General features: G+C 39.6%; 1 protein-coding gene across 3 annotated transcripts in view; it reads right to left on the reverse strand.

Annotated features, from left to right (window-relative positions):
• Window positions 1-427: 427 nt before the first annotated feature.
• The window catches only part of LOC117206612 (protein dead ringer), a 136,227-nt gene continuing 118,880 nt past the window's right edge, over window positions 428-17,774 (reverse strand). Inside the window, exons 5-9 of one of the 3 annotated variants that reach the window (XM_033446098.1) lie at window positions 17,418-17,601; window positions 3,994-4,349; window positions 2,057-2,423; window positions 1,799-2,007; window positions 428-1,599 (exon numbers count right to left, since the gene is read on the reverse strand). In XM_033446098.1, coding sequence (XP_033301989.1) covers window positions 1,439-1,599; window positions 1,799-2,007; window positions 2,057-2,423; window positions 3,994-4,349; window positions 17,418-17,601 — 1,277 coding nt within the window. In that variant the 3' untranslated portion in view covers window positions 428-1,438. The remainder of the gene's footprint in view (window positions 1,600-1,798; window positions 2,008-2,056; window positions 2,424-3,993; window positions 4,350-17,417; window positions 17,602-17,774) is intronic. The other 2 variants (XM_033446099.1, XM_033446100.1) reach the window with 2 other exon arrangements.

Here is a 17,774-nt window from a genome sequence, read left to right on the forward strand (position 1 = left end):
AATGTGCTATAAGCGCACGTTCTGCTTCGTGAAGACCACTCACGAAAGAATCATATAAAAATGTCTGAATGAAAAGTGAAGGATCAAGCATTTTCACTTTCCGATTCTTTTTTGTCAAAGGGTTTGGCTGTAACAAAAAGAAAATGAAAGAAAATAAAAATTTTGTATCTAGTAGTGACGGTAGAAGTGGTAGTAATAGTAGTAGTAGTAGTAATAGTAGTAGTAGTAGTAGTAGTAGTAGTAGTAGTAGTAGTAGTAGTAGTAGTAGTAGTAGTAGTAGTAATAGTAGTAGTAGTAGTAGTAGTAGTAGTAGTAGTAGTAGTAGTAGTAGTAGTAGTAATAATAATAATAATAATAATAATAATAATAATAATAATAATAATAATAATAATAATAATAATAATAAAATAATTATAATATTTATGGTTTTTTCTTATAAACTGACGCACTGAACTCTGTTCCTTTTTCTCGCTCTGGTTCTCTCTTACGGAAGGCAAAATATATTTGAATGATTATGTACACCTAACAAACGGGCGACAAGATGGACAATTGTCTACGCACGCATTTACGTAGGTGTACATATATATGCATGTACTCGCATGTATATATATAGTATATTTGTATATACACATATACACACACCTAGATTCTACATTTGCAATGATATCGTATTGATAAAAATGATAAAAACAAACGCACACGTGCTGATTTAAAATGCTATAAAATATCCGTAGGAGATTCGATGAAAAAATAATATATATTTGTAGAGTTTGTGAAGTAGAAAGTATTCACCAGTGATCTTGACTGGGAGCACTAGCTGAATACAACGATTGGTTTAAGGAGCAAATTTTGGAAAGAGAACTGTGCTTACAAGAAAAAAGAGAGAATTCCACCAGAAATTAACATATGTTCTTTCTCGCGAATATTTTCCGTTCTAGTTCACCCTTACAAATATGTACTATTTTCACTACTTTTTTGTTTCGTTTTTTAATTATATTATTAAGGTTGAACGAAAGGAAAGACAATGCGAGATCTGCGGCGAACGATACAGAGAGAAGGTTTCCATCGAACGGAAGAAACCGTAAAATATAGATACATAATTAAAAAGATATCTTTTCATTGCACTCAAAACATGCATACATTATTTATACAATACCATTCATAATATCATCATCCAAGCAGCCTATTGTCATCGCGATTAATTTACGTATCATATATATTTATACAATTTCTAGGAACCTAACAGGTATTCGTGTATGATACGAGCAAAAGACAATTCGAGTTGGTAAATGTAAATTATAGTCTTCAAAGAAAAATCAAGTTCGATCATGGCAGATTGCTTCTCGTTCGTTCACGGGTTATTACCCTTGTTATATGTAGATAATCATCAAGTATCAAGACAACGTGATAGGCTGATGGTTCCTTAATCGTTGAGCATTCACGAAACCACACTCCGAGACGGTTTCGAATTGCTGTTGCTGCATGTTGGTGCATTGTCCTTGGTTCTACTGCTACTTTGAGCGAACAAAACACCTTGATACATCACTCCATTCAGCTCCATACTGACTACTAAGGAATTATCACCGTTTCTTCCATCTCCTACAACCAAACATTTTATAGAACGAAACATGTGATATTATGGACTGAAATGTTATTTAAAAATATTAAAATAGCAAAAAATATCAAACATAGAAGATAGATAATTTAAATGGAGATATATTTTGATGTTATGCGAAGGTTAAATTTGTTTCTTTTCTTCTAAGCAGAATCATATTCGTCCATTTTTTCTTTTTTTTACCTCGATTGGAAATTTTAATATGTGTGCCGGCAGCGACCATTGGATTCTTCTCCACCGGACTATCGTCTTCGGAGAGTGATCTTTTTGCCGGTGGCATTCTACATGTATTAGTTAAATCTTGATCCTTCTTTATTTGTATGCTACCTCCCGAAGAGGGTGAACTTTGCCTCATTGGTGATAAGCATATGGGCGATGACCTAAGAAAAATTCTATTATTAATCTTTGTCATTCCTTTGAAATTAAGAGTTGAATTCTTACCTAAGTCCAAGGTCAAGAGCTTCCCTTTGAGGTTCAGGACTGGGAAGCGCAGGTACCGGTGAGTGTGAGGCCTGTGGTGACATGGGCGGTTGATGAGCCATTCCTGGGTATAGAGTATTGTTATTGTACATATTCCACAATGTCAGTCGGGACATTTCTAGGGCACTGAACGCGCCATCCCTCGGTGGTGTCAAAGGTGGAGGTGACGCGCTATCTTGTCGATGAATTACGGGTGGCGGTGTAACACCACCTCTAAGTTCTTTGTTTAATAGCTTCACGTATTCGACCATGCGTGTTTCGAACTCGGATGGTGCCATCCCAGGAATAGGTCCTGGAAAGATTATCGAGGGCAAGAGAAACTGCAGTTCTGTCGAAAGGAGATTTTGGTCGATCATTTACACGTTTAAAAGCCAACTGTCGGGTTTGAATAGTTGTTTGGTAAGATACTAAATTTGTGTCGTAATTTGTATCGTCTTTTTGGACGTTAAAAGAGACTTGATAAGAGGGTCACGCAGATTAACGTTAATTAAGTTGGAATAGCTCAAATACTAAACCAATATTATTCGTTTTTTACAAAATATTTCTTTTTTTGACTACCAAGCGACATGAAAGTCGAAAAGCCAAAAAAAAAAAGAAAAAAAAAGAAATTAAACGATTACATTTTTCAGCAAGGTCTGGTCTATGTGTTTGATATAAATTATTGCGAAATATTTCTTCCGTAGGTTCGTGTTTTTTAGTTCGCATCCTGCATTCAAGTCTGTACCACGTGTAGAACTTAAATCCGCTTCTCGCGGTGAACGCGTTAAAGCCACGATACGTGTTGTTCGAATGATTTTGACTATTAATAAATTTGTTGTTCTAAGAAAGAATTTAATACGTTGTATAGTACGTAGAAAAAAGAGAAAGCACACAGATTGGACGTAAAGGCAAATTCGGGGGGCGGGGCAAACAACAAGCAAATGGGGTGCGAGTCGTAGGAGCGAAATTGGTCCGAAGCGAGGTCAGAGGGTGGCGAAACAGGGCGAAAAGGGGCGAAGTACGGTTATGGTAGGGTCGAGAAGGAGGAAGAAAGGGGTAGGGAAGTAGGAATGCTCGTTAGCGAGAGTCATCCGTTAACGCCTGTCTCCCGGAGGATCGTACAATCAATTACGCCTCCTTCGCTCTCGCATCATCATCTCTGGGGAGGCCCGGAACCTTAACTACCGATTTAAAATAAACCCGCTCCTCTTCTGCTCCCTTCCCGACCTATCCCTTTCCTTCGTTCGCATCTGTCTCCTCGCGCACCGCTAACTTTTCATCTAGATCCTCTCAGGCTCCGTTTCGACTCTCTCGTTTCCGGTACTTCTTTTCCATTCATCTTGGTTCGAATCGTGCCGAGAATTTCCAGATCTCTTTACGACCGGCGGAATTTTAAAGAAACGAGTCCAAATTTCAATATTAGAACGCTTTTGTACCGACAGCTTGTGGACGTTATTATTTCACTCTCATTATTTTTATAAATACGAATTGAAGAAATGAAATCTCGACCTGTTTCTTTATCCAGCCGTACATTTCATTTTATATTATTTTCTTATTATCGTTGTATCAACTGTTCGTAATCGATCGTAGTACAAAAATCGCGGAATTTCATATACTCGGTTCTTTCTAAACTCTACGATAAGATCAATAAAATGCTTTCCGTAATCAGGGCATGTCATAATTTTGTTACATTGTCACCATGTTAACGATACACATGTTGGTTTAAATTGCGAATATTTATGCAAATACATAGCTTTACGAACACGTATAATCAAAAAAATCGTTAAAAAATTGCTTATATAAAAAATGGTTTCATTTACTAAATATTATAAAGAGTATTACACCTTATAGCTATATATTTCTACGTATTACGCGTACGTAAGAATTCGCAATTTAGTCCTATGCGTATAGTTACTGACCTGCATTTAATTGGCCCGCTATTCCCTGAGAATGTTGCGGATGATGCGGATGGTGGGGTAAGGGTGTGTGCGCGGCACTTCCATTCACCAGCGATTGCGGTCCATGGTGCTGACCACCAGCCGCTACCGCCGTCACCAACGATAACGGTGATATGTGCGCATGCAACGGGAGCGAGTTGGGTGTGTGGGGGTTTCTCTGCACGAGACTTTCGCTCGTCGTGCTGCTGCTCGTCGCGTATGTCCCATAACTGCTTCGACGTCCCTCTCGACGATTCCCGTCGATCGCCGCTTGCAATTCCGCCGGCGTTGATAGGCGTCTCTTCTCGCACTCGTACGGATACAGGTATTTCATGTACCTGGGAGAAAAGTAACCGTGTACAGGCGCATAGAAAGCCGATAGGTCGTGTGTTGATTTTTCGCTCATAAGACCGTTATCGCTCGCTTTCTAAGACAATATTGCTTTAAGACACATAAAGTACTCTTCGTGCTGCCCCGTCAAATTCGAAACTAACCCCTTAACCTACAATATCGTGTAAGACGTGGTACATTGATCGGACCAAACATCAACCACGCGTATGGGAGACGTGGTACGTCGATCTTACTGATTTATTATTTATCTCAAGACAATAAATCTCTCCTGTTCAATGAACAATTGGTAATAATCATTTGTCAAACATCATGCAAAATAAAATTAGTTATACCTTGCACATGCATTTACATGTCAAAAGACATACGCGATTTGCACAACTTCGAACGTTCAGCCAAGCCGTGAAATGGCTCGACGTGTGATCAGCCTTGTTGTTTGCGGTACGCGCTATTGCAGCTTAAACCGTAAGGCAAGGGAAAGATCTCGCGATTTTTCTTACTTCGTGAAAACTTTTTAACGTATTATCAGAGGAATTCGTTGCTCTCAATCTCCTTGTTAGTGAAAACATCGTTTTCGTATGAAAAGCAAGTTTGAAATATAAGGGTCGAAATCAGTAAATAGGGAAGAAGATACGTCCGGGGACATTTCAGTTTCAATGAAATTCGATCGGCGTTTAAACGACGTTTTTGCGAACGAACGTAGTGTACGCAGTCGAGGAAAGTTACTTCCTCGTTTAATGACAATAAACATATATAAATAATTACGATATATATATATAATATATATAATATAATAATATAATATATATAATAATTACGATATATAGTTATATTTGTCGTTCTTTACGAAAGACCAGTCTTTAAATTGAATATGTTTATCGTCATTTAATCCCAGCTTTCTTTATGGTCCTTACATCTTCTCCTATACGAATCTCATCAAGCTTTTCTCTTATGACCTTTATATATCTTCCTATGACTTTGCAGAAAAACAAATTAGGGTCAGCTTTGTCGAGAGCAAATAAGAAAAATTAAGGTAAGATTAATTATAGTATAACACGTAAAATATAAAACAAAACTGATTTTATATTACTGAGCACGTGCCAGTACGCTTTTCCGGAACATGAGATTTCTGTAAGAAGAACACGGTTTTTAATAAAAGATATCAATATATTAATAGAATTTATGTTAGACCAAGACGTGGTAACGGATAATTAGCAATAAGAAATAATACCTATATAACAACGGGGGATAGAAATTAAGGGAAAGATAGCAAGAACTGAGAAACCGTTATATTTTTTTACATTTTTTCTTCTAAACTACATTTAATAATTTAATGTACAAAATAATAATGAAATTTGTATAAGAACAATGTATTACATTATTATCAAAAACGTAAAAATTGTAATATTAATAGCATGCACTTGTTTATGTTCATCACTTTGAATATTGCACATCGATTTGGTATCGAGTTTTCCATAAGTTTGCCATCGGTGGACGAAAACCTCCTCACATTTTTTAAACAGTAAACTGTCGCGTTATCTTGTCGACAGATAACAGATCTTCTTTTCTGCATCTTTTGATTTTCTTCAGCAAATGTTATCGTATTTTCCAATAAGTTCGTGTATTGTTCCGAATGTAGTTGTGTAAAAACGTGACACGTTGTTGTTTTCAAAAAATTGCTCGGTGCATCTCACACATCCTACCATCGTAACATTTAGTTACGATAAATTAAAAAAAATTAAAAAAAAAATAGTATTAAAAAAAGTGATATTTAAATGAAAGTAATAATTAAATTAGTCTGGACCATCCGGATTAAGTCTCGTATCATCGGAAAACACGACGTCCCTCCACTTCTCACGCCAGAGCATGTGATTTCCTTCAGATTCCAATCTTACTCTTTATTTACACTTTAATCTTCTATCTTGTTGGAATATTTGTTGGACATGTCACTTGTCACTTCACTGGTATTCATACATCCAGTAGGAATTTTTTTAAATATCCGTGAATGATCCGGGATCCTGCGATTCCATCTTGCTAATTTAGTATTATCATCTGCATAATGGTTTTTACCGTAGTTTTCCGACATTTTTACGCATTGGATGTATTAATTTTTGTAAAAATTTCTCCGATAGATAAACACGCAATTTTTACTCGTCTTTCTGACATTATTACTGTTACCAATTAGTAGTCAACACTGCTGACAATATCAATTCTCTTGAACGTTGCACAAATGTTGAGACACAATCAAATAACTGTCCTCGTAAAAATTTCACCCACTTTTGTAACCGATCGCTCGACTTTCGAAAAACTGTATCACGTTCCTTCGTAGCAAAGCAGTCAAATTCGAGGCACAGTGCCATAGAACGCGACGAGAAAATAATATAGGAGAGGTAGGTATTAATCGAAATCGCGTCATGGGCGAAGGCAACGTTGTCCATCGAGGCGGAGGAAGACGTCGCGGTTCGCCGGACGCGAAATTGGCAAGGCAGATCCGGACGACGTGCGTGGTACGATGCGACGCTTAATTTAATCTCGCGTCTCGTATCATTCGTGTCTGTGCCGCTCGACTTTAATGTTCGACCAGACCGTTCTAATTGCACCTGAACGATACTGCAAGCCTGTACGCTTGCGACAGACCAATAGCTTTGCGATGGCCTGTGATTCGCAGACAGCTCGCTAATGTCTGCTTCCATTAATTTTGATACGTTTCGATATATCGTGCAAGGAGAAAGAGATCGAGGACAAGCAGATCGATCGATCTAAAACGAACGTAAAGCGTAAAGAGACACCGCGAAAATTGTTCACCGCGATGTGACTGTTTTTTATAATTTTGTTATCGAACAAGGAAGGGAAAATAGGGGACAATAAATTCAAAATACACTGGCTTGGTTATGCTTCGTTTTTCATAGACAATGCGCAAACAACATTACAACATTTATTACAAGCTGAATCTTCTAGATGCCAATTTATAAGAGCAAAGAAGAGAGACATCAGAGACAAACGATCCGAAATAAGAGATAAACTATAGCATAGAAATAGCCTGTACTCGTATACAGTAGCCTAATCTCGTACAACAACGCGCTATTGTTTATTGGAAGCCAATATTCCTTCGACTTTTCCAATATTTATCGTCGAGCAAGGTACGAGAAACAGGGAACAACGATTCATAGATGCTAACTGTTTCTCACTGGAACTCGATTTTTTCGACTTTTATATTCGATAAGAAGGGCAAAATAGCGAGCAATTAATCCAAGATAAAATCAAATCTCGACGATACATAACGCGTTATCAGTTGCCTGCTGATAACCGATCTCCTATTTTTCGGATCTCCGATTTTTAACATTAAACGAGAAAGAAGGGATAGGAGAAAATAGATTCGAAATGGAAGCAATAAAACAGGTAACAAGAGTCAAGTACAGAGTCAGCCATAACTCGAAAACCGCAACACGAAATCAACTTCTTCGACGGTAGGAAGACGAGCTTTGAAAAAGCCGAGTAATTCGTAAATATTGTTTATTTTGACGCGCTATCGAAGCCAGACCAAAAAGGAGACCCTCGGCGAAGAGGTGGCGGGAGATCGACCGACGTTCGCACACACGTTCGCGGATAGACATATTCTCGCAAGAGAACCGTGGCCTATAATTCGCGCAGGGATCGTTCGGCTTTTACGATTGTCTGCCAGACTGCGGCCGAAACTAGCCCTTCGGCCCGGTCGTTTTCTCCTCCTCCGCCTTCTCGGCATCTTTCTCTTTTTCTTCCTTCTCTTTGTCTCCTTTCTTTAACAACGAAGAATCTTCTCTTCCTCGACGAACCAAAAACTCCGTGCATCTCGTGCGTGAGCAACAACCAACGAAAACAATCTTCAGCCCCATAGTTTCGTCTCAGCTTCCACTGTGTGTGCACGCGAGACTTTGTCCACGTGTGCGTCGTTGGTTCGGGGCATAAATCTCTCTCTCTCTCTTTCTCTCTCTCTCTCTCTCAGAGTGATAATCAAATTCGCGCTGCATCGCTCGAACGAAGAAATTCGTGCCACATAGCGAAACCTGGTTTCCGGGGAATTTTCGCGTCCCGTGGCGTCCCTGACGATTAACGAACAACCAGCGAAGATATACTGCCTGATTTTCACGAGAAAAACGAGCTTCGTTGGCACGAGCTACGGTGTTTTAGCTTGTTGGCTCTCAAGATTCGGGTATACATCTTGCGCGTATTAAGCTACCTTCTCACCGAATAAGCGACGAGGAACTTCTCGACTCTCGTTATTGCATATTTCAAATAGTATCCGACAAATATCGATCTGTAGAAACGTTTCGTTTACGTTGAAGCAACGTAATCGGAGGAAGATTTCTATTTGCGTTAGGTTTTGAAGCGGCGTTTCGTTCTAGCGACAACTTGTCCATGCACAACTGCGTTGTGGAACAATCGTCAAATTGTACACGCCAAAGGAATATCGTTTCTGTTGCGACGTGTTTCTTAAGATCGGTTTCCGGTCTTATATTGGAACTCGTGATCTGTTCCTTAACAGATTCTCCTGTGGAAATGCTCCTGTTTGGTACTAATATGCGAACAGTCGTCGAAGAAGTGCATAGTTACAGACGACGTTCTCACTGGTGGATATTTCCATTGTGAAGCTTTGTTCGTGAGAAGTGTGCGAGCTGTCTCAAGTAAAAGTCTCAAATGTCCAGAAAGAATGTTCGTGAACTGCTCACATAATTTATTGCTTCAATAACGAAAACTAAAAGACAAAAGGCATATTTTGGAGGTACGAGAGCGAGATATTATTACGGTATTACTCCTTATACAAAGGTATATTATTCATTTTATGCCTCCTTTACCCATCCTCTAGTCCTAAACCAGAAACCCGAAAAGGTAATCTTTCAATGGTAATTCAACCGATTATGAATTTCATTATGAGACGACTTTAGTTGGATTACTGAGAGACCCTTGCGGTAAACATAATACTAAACACAACCATATTTGTATAAACTTTCGTATTCATTTTACAAACTAAAGATGACCTGACTCTTTCTATTCCATCTCACTCGCATTGTCTATTTCTCTATCTTATCCTTGACATTCGACGCTCGGGAACCTTTTCACAGTTCGAGAGTAGTGTTCATAAAAGTTTACTTAAATGCTCGAGAACACGTTTGTAAACAACGTTACTGAAAATATTCAGCCAACGTGGATCGACCTCTATAGCAGCAACTTTTCTTATCGATAACAGAGAATCGAACCATGGAGGAATTGTTTCAAGAAATATGCAATGTCAATAAAGAGTTCTCTCTTGCTTCAGCGAGGACGTAACTTTCGTCTTTGACTACGATATTGACGAGTGAAACATTCAAAGATCGCGTATTCGAAACGCGTATACTCGTAAGAATCTCTATACAGTGGCTACAGCAAGTACGTTAGCACAGCATCGTATTCGTTACAGCATTTGTATACCAGTTAATTAGATCCAAGTACGTTAGGTTTCCTATCATCGACTCGTACATTTCGCGTAACTACGAAGATTTGATACTACAAAATTGACAAAATGCTTTTCGTCGGAACGTAAAAGTATGAACCTATACTTTTTGTTGTCGCGTAGATATCTAACAAAACGACTGTTGGTCGGTACACACGTCCACCGTAACTATAGTCGTTAGCATCTCGAAGAACACTCGTTTAAACGAACGTATCGTCCTGTCCAGGAGGCTCGTATCGTTGTCGGGGTTCGTTGCACCGCGTCGCGCGTATCTCTCGTTCCGTTTCGGAGGATGAAATTTGTCGGGAAGGAAATGGGCTACCATCGAGTCGGACACAATGGAAGAGCGGCGTTGCGCGCGCTGCCTCCCTCGCGGTATAAATAATTACACGTTGAAGACGCGTGGCTCGATATAGTCGTAGCACAGCGATACACTCTCTTTGGCCCCGCGGTAAGCTGCCGCCGTCTCCCTTTACAATTTCGTTTCCTCCGTCTGTCTCTGTTTCTCTGCTGGAGATAACCGGTTGCCGGAATGATGGATGCGCCCGGCGTCCCGACGTTGTGTCGCGCGTTACGCATCGAGCGTCGCGGGGTTATTTTCACGAGTGACGCGGAGAAGCATCACGCCCGTATAATTCACATTAGCCTGTCGTGCATTAATGCGTCGCGCTCTGTTTCACAGACATCTTCCCGATCTGTCCGTTCGTTATTTGATACGAAGATTTACGAGGTTGAATAGCAAGTTCATTGTGCTTTCCTCAAAACACAATGTTAAGCGTCACCGCTTTTGTTTAAAATCCATCTAACGAACGAGTAACTTATCTGTTCTCTGTACGTCGCTTTTTATCGAAGCATCTGGAATATAAAACAACTAGTCTCTCTCTCTCTCTCTTTTATTACTTTTGGAACGAACCACGTCCACGTATCTGTACGTTCTTTAAATAACTGCTATAACATATTTTTTAGAATACGTAAGTACAGAGACCAATGAAAGGCGAACAAACCAATTATTCAACCCGGTAAACGATTCGTAGACGCGACGATCCGAGCCAATAACGAAAATACGCGTGCACCCTATTTTTAAGATCGCGTCAAAGAAGATATTACCATTACGCTCCTGTCGTTAGACAACTTTCTAGTTCCGAATACAGTAGCGATCTGTGATATTTTTCTAAAAGATACAAGATTTTTACGGTCGTACGTATCGAACACTAGCGCGAGCAGATTTTACCGATCTTATTTAGAAACGACACGGTGTACAAGTGAAACGCCAATAAATCTTCGTTGCTACGGAAGACAGGCTCGGTATTATATAAATGGATGCATATCGTGCCGATGCCTCCAGCTCGTCGAAACCGCGCGAAGACGATTAAGCGGCCACGCGAATGGAAGCAGCTGTTCCGCGTTCGCGCCTCCTCGCCGAACTTCTGCGCGTGCTTTTCTTCTCCACTGCTGAGAAATCTCGGTACGCCACTCGGTGCGTTGTACGCCGTAGAACGCCTCCTTTGTCGCGACGAGTTCGCGAACGTTTAATTAATTTCATCCTGCCTCGGCGGCAAAAGCGTCGCGAATCGCGCTACCAGAATAGCCGCTCCCTGATAAATCGACCGTCAAATTTATATTAACTATCCCGCCAGGAACTTGGCGAGCTCGCAAACACGCACAAGGATTTTGGGTTTCATCGAACTGACGTCGAATGGTTTCGCGATTTCAAACTCTACGACGAGGAACAAACTCGAGCCCGGCGACAGTTGCGATGAAATAGTTCAACGTTTGCGCAACTCGCAGCTGATGCCGTAATATCGCTTTGATCAGCAATGTATAGAACTTGCGACGACCGCGAAGAAATAATTGCGAGTTCGTGGAATTCGAAGGCAACGTTTAAAATATCCAGCGATTTTATCTTGTCGGCGATCGCGATTGATAATATGTATAGAATTTGTGAAATTTGCAAATAACGTTGAAACGATGCTTTGATTACGTACATAAAGATGTAAATATTAGTTTGAATTTTTCACTAAATAATCTATGTATCGCGAGGATACGGAATAAAGAAAAGTTCAGCTAATAACAACGATGTAAATTGGATTCGATTTCATTGATATCTTCTACTGTTTATTCATTTTTCTTGACCATCATTTTTCTCGACTCGAAATTCGCGCAATTTCGAAACAATATTGAAATAATCATATCGAAATCATCGATTCAATCTTCGATCGACTATATGTCGGCGATAGTAAAAAGTCAGCTAGAAGTTTGCGCAAGATAATGTTTCTTTTCGTTATTCGTTCAAAGAACCTGGTCATTGCTACAGTACCAACGAAATGATAGAAAGTTTCGATTTCAAACAATTTGAAAATAAATGAAAAACAATACTCGGATTTGCGATGAAAATATTGAATTCGGAGAAACTTTGCTATAAAATCGGTAATCTCCTACATCGCTGTGGGTGAAATGCCTAATTCAAATCGTAACTAGTAAGCAGACAAATCGGAGGATCAGTCTGCTTTTACACAAGAACGGTATTGAAACGATCGGTCAAGAACAATAAATATCATCTTACGTTGCAACCAATCATCAGATGTTTACAACGTATATCTATACATAGTATAAAATAAAGTTCCCAGTAAGCGTCTGTATATTTCGACCATTGCATGGGTTTTCATGCGGTTTTCATCGTTTTAAAGAGCGTTTCTCGAGTGAAGTTTAGGCATGTGTGAAACATTAACTCGTGACAAAGATAAAACAGAAATCGACAATGTGAGACGGTTAACGGATATTCGCAACGAAACAGCGATTTTCTTCCTTTGCCATTCTTTCTCGTCTTCAACCGCTGCTACGATATAGCGGAGCAACACGACCACAACATGCAGAAATATTCTTCTGTTTTCTGTTTCATGCGTGCGGCATGTTGCAAGTTGTTGGAAATCTCGCTGTATAACGATCGGTGATTCACGGATCGCAGAACGAGTCCAATACAAATTCGCAAAATCTTGTATAATACAGGGTGGTTGGTAACTGGTGGTACGAGCGGAAAGGGGGTGATTCTACGCGAAAAAAGAAGTCGAAAATATAGAATAAAAATTTTTCGTTCGAGGCTTTGTTTTCGAGAAAATCGACTATGAATTTTCGCTCGGTACGCGTGCACTTTATCAAGTCTCGTTATAACGGATCTCACTGTAGATCGTTGTCTCGATGGAAAAATTAAAAAAAAAAATTAAGAAAAAAAAATTTTTATTCGTATTTTCGACCTTTTTTCGCGTAGAATCACCACCTTTCCGCTCGTACCAGCAGTTACCAACCACCCTGTATATTGGGTTGGCAACTGATTGCGCATCGTGATCCGTACCGTGGAAAACCTTTGGAATTGTAATTTGCATAAAAAAAAAATAAAATATATCTATCGTGCAATAGACGCAGGACGTAAATGAATTCGTCGAATCGCAGCACCAAATGGAGATTTTATTTTGACACGCGTTTCGATTCTCGAGCTCGTAGGGGACGAGGCGAGGATAGCCCCGTCGACTTCCTCTGGCAGGTGACGAATGGGGTTAACCGGCACGAGCCGGCCGCCACGCTCGCCGGCTTCTTTCCATGGTTTTGAGTGTTCCCAGCACGGCCAGGAGCGTTAATATTGTGTGTTCCCCTGACCGAGCTTCTTTTGTGCCGCCGCCGCGGTTCGTATATTTTTGTTTCGCGGAGAACACGCTGTTCCTGATACAAGCCGCCATCTTAAGCACACAAACATTCTTTCTTGGTGCTCGCGTTTACCAATGGTAATGATGATAGTATTTCCCAAACAACGGCTGTCCAAAAGACGTGGAGCACCCTTTGATGTCCCCTCGACTATTCTTTTCTCGCTTCTTTATTTCCTATTTACATCTATTACATTCGAATCGATCCACAGTGTAATCACGCTGCTCTCTTTGAATCGTTTCTCACGTCGTTTTTCACTCGTGATTTTCGCCGATCGTTAGAACGTTTCTTGAATTTCAGGAATATGCGAGGAAATTGTTATTGGTATGCGTAATTCTTTCGTGTTCAGGGGTAAACGTCAAGGACCACCTTAAATATCAAAGATCGTTTTTCGATAGTTCTCTCTTGCGTATCAACGTGAATGACCAAGTGTAGCCCCGTTGCGTATCAAAATTCGATCCAAAGACACAGAACGAACCGATCGCTCGTTTCTCGGCTTTTCCTCGTTGTATCAAAAAGACACACGGAACAGCGATCTGGTAAAGCGATTACGACAGACAGATGAAACAAGTAAATCTCTCTTTTGCGTGTGAACGTTCGAAGGATGACACGGTACAGTCCGATCAAATTAGCCCTCAAAAAAAGAGGCAAATTCAAAGTCGAATTTTCTTGCGCGAACTCGTACACATCGCGTTCAAGAACAAATTACAACTTTGCTTGCCACTTGAGATTTCCTTCATGGTTTTTGTAAACAATCAAGGAACTTTAATGAGAAAGATTTATAGTCGAGTGCAACGTAATGTATGTATTTGTGTTGTTTGTACTACCTGCCTACACCTGCCGTGTCCATCGAACGTTAGAATATGTTCATATCGTTGGAATGTTAGAATATGTCTGTTTGTACTAGAATTGCCCGAGCTCTCGAGTTTCTGCAGGACACACGCCGATTGATCGTTAGCAGAGTTAGTCTTTTAGTAGACGATATCCTAAGTGTGCCACGATCATCTTCCATTGGTAAGAAGACACAGGTCAGAAATCTCGGCAACTTGTACCATCGCATCGTAATTTCAAAGTATCCTCCGAAGGTATCTAACTTATAACACGCCTCTGTCTATTGCATGCAACATAAACTAAACATTCCAAACGCAATTTGCACGTCTGTCCTAATGAGCTATAAGGATCCAATTCAAAATTAGTCCTCTTTACGGCCATGCCATAAATTTTACCGACGAAAACCTGACGCGGTTCCTTGGGTATTCCGGACGGAACAATGTTTCAGTGTTTGAACGCAGCGAATTCTGTACGATCGTAAACTTTCATCTCGAATTATACGAATTATACGATTAATCACCGCTCAACGAACTATTCTATGTGGGTCTAATAGCAATTATTAATTCCTTACGCCAATTTACACCTGTTCGATCTGCGTTCAGACATTACGATGTTAATTCTCGACTATCGTCAGATTGTTAACACAACCGACGACAATCGTGTTTTCCCTGTATTCTGATTGATTTCCTCATCCTTTGATTTCTTCTTGCTTCGTAGATAGCACGCCACTTCCTCATTGAATGTGAAATAAAAGCAAATGCATTGCGAATGGAGCCAGTTTAAGAATTATTAAAATTTCAGCCTTTCTTTCGGTAGAATTTGCGATCCATAGTTTCTTCGAGATTTTTGTCCCTCGTGCTTATTAGTCTATTGAAAGGAAAGAAATGTTGACATTGAAAATTACAGGGGTTTAGAATCGGTGGTTTCTACATTTGCTTCTTATACATCCCGTACAGCTCGACTTTAATAAAATACGTTTATAATAAGCAGAATACAACATTTATGTGTAACACATGTGTTGAAAATGCAAAGATCATTAACCACTTGCGCTGGCAACGAATTTACAGATACGCGTGCCAGCACGTTACGCTATAACTCGCCGTGAGGTGTCGTTTGAAGCGAGAAGAATCTTACACGAAGAACTTTACACAGATATCGATACCAATGTTGATTATTAAGAATTTTCTAGACTATGATATATCTGAAAACAGTCGGAAATTTCTAGTGGCAGGATGTGAACGCCATAAGGCATTAGTTTCACTGTTTCTTCCGTTTCGCACATACTCTGTACCTTCTTTGTGTATTTTTTTAGCTTTCACGTGTAGAATATTCCTTGGAAAATGAATATTCAGTGCTATCGATAATCGGAAAGACATCCATTTTGTAAAATTTGTCATCGTTGTCGGTCATTGCTGCTAATTGGTCGAAAAAGCAAATAGGAAAAAATGAGAATTAAAATGCCGGAATCCCGGAAATCCTGCGTGTCCCAAGGAGAGAGGGATTAACCGTTACCATTAATAAAACCACTAAAAAAGAAAAAAGAACAATAATGTTTCGTGAAAATAAAGGATTCGACAGCAAACACTAAGCCTTATGGCAGGCAGATGGAATCAGTGATAATAAATATTAAATATTTGGACACGGCAGTAACGGTTCCTTGAGTATTATTGCTGATCAGAGTGAGTATGTTGAAGAAATCGTAGACAAGAGAAACAACAGAGAAATAAGTAAAAAAAAAGAAGGTATATGGCATCCTTAGAAAATTAGAAACGGCTATCGTCGAAAAGTTGTTATAGAAATATAAAAGGATTGTGAAGTACCGTGGATGAAGAAATGGACGAGTGTATAATGGCTGGGTCGCGGTACGGAACATGGATTGAAATTACTAAAATAAAATAAATGTATTATTTGATTTGTATAAGACGTGTTTGTATAATACAAGAACGTCTCGACGTGCGTGGCTCGTCTTTTCAGCGCAAGTGGTTAAAATTCAGTAACACAGATCAAAACAAGCGCATAATTATTAATCGACAATTAATTGATTATTTAATCATAAAGTAACAATTCCCCTTTGCTTAACGTTAGTTATAGAAACATATAGAGCAAATGCTAATGGTTAGGATCAACGGTAAATTAACGACGAAAGGAAGTTAAGGCAAATAAAAATCTTTCTCCTAATAAATTATGCTCGTGAATTTTTAAACGTCGTAATGAGCTATCCGAAGCTTAAAAAGATGTCTCATTTCGAGCGTTAGTTGTTTGGCAACGTGCACCGATTTACTTGCAACTCGCGTTACCAACTCGCGTCGGTCTCGCTATCGGCCCATACCACGCGAACGTACCACGATTTTATTAACTTTTAACTGGCTCGCGTTTGGTTCAATATGATCGGACCTTCTTTGCTATTGGATCAACTATTTTTCTATATATTCTAATTTTATATCTCTCAATATTGATTTTTCCTAAGCGACAAAAATCTCGCCTGCTAATTAGTACAGAACGAAACTTCACATCGTTGTAATACGCAATGGATCAACGTTTGTTCTTCCACAATGATATGACAACATGACGCGATACCTTAAAGAAACTGCGTCGACGATAGGGACATCGGTAGGCTTTTTGCTTGTGCTTTCATCCTTTTCTCTTATCAAAGGGCTGAAGCGCATTCTTAAATATTAAAAAAAGAAATTTCTAAATAATTTATCAACAAATTCGAAGTCAATGGTCGGATCTTAAGCGAATTATTTTGCTATATACAAAGCGACGAACACATACGACGAGTAAAGATCAGGATGATACGTACCTTTGTTGTTTTTATAGAAAAAAAAGAAAAAAGGAGGATCGATTAGATTAAAAGAATGGCAATAGAAAAGACGCAGGCTGAGTGTCGAATAGCTGCTTCGGGATATGAAACGACACGAAACGCCTGGTCCTTAGTCATCGCGGCAGATTTCATGCTCAGATGAGCTTTTGTCGAACGCGGGGACTTATTGTATGCGAATTACCAGCGAATAGGCACCAGGCGGAATAGGGTCCCGGATGAGAAACTTCACGATCTACTTACTGGGTGCGTAGAGTAAACGCAGCGGAAGTGATACTTGACGGCAGGTGGAGGCCTTTGATGATTTCCTGCCAGAGCTTCTTGTTGATTACGTCTACGAGACCGCCCCGAGCAATCACTAAATTATACAGCTCGTATAGATCAAGCACCGATTTTGCCATTATTGGCAGACGGTTGATCGGTGTTCCTGAAATCAAAACGAATTGTTAAGAAACCTAAAACAAGAAGAAACGAAGAAGAATAAATGAACGAGGATAGAAGATGATAGAGTTTTACTGGATGTACAGTCGGTTGCAAAAAGATTCGGACGCTGTACAATTTTTATTTCTAAGCTGTATATTTTCGGTAAAGGTATTAGGT

This window comes from Bombus bifarius, unplaced genomic scaffold (genome assembly GCF_011952205.1).
Source record: "Bombus bifarius isolate JDL3187 unplaced genomic scaffold, Bbif_JDL3187 scf7180000008008, whole genome shotgun sequence".
In the NCBI taxonomy this organism is placed as follows: domain Eukaryota; kingdom Metazoa; phylum Arthropoda; class Insecta; order Hymenoptera; family Apidae; genus Bombus; species Bombus bifarius.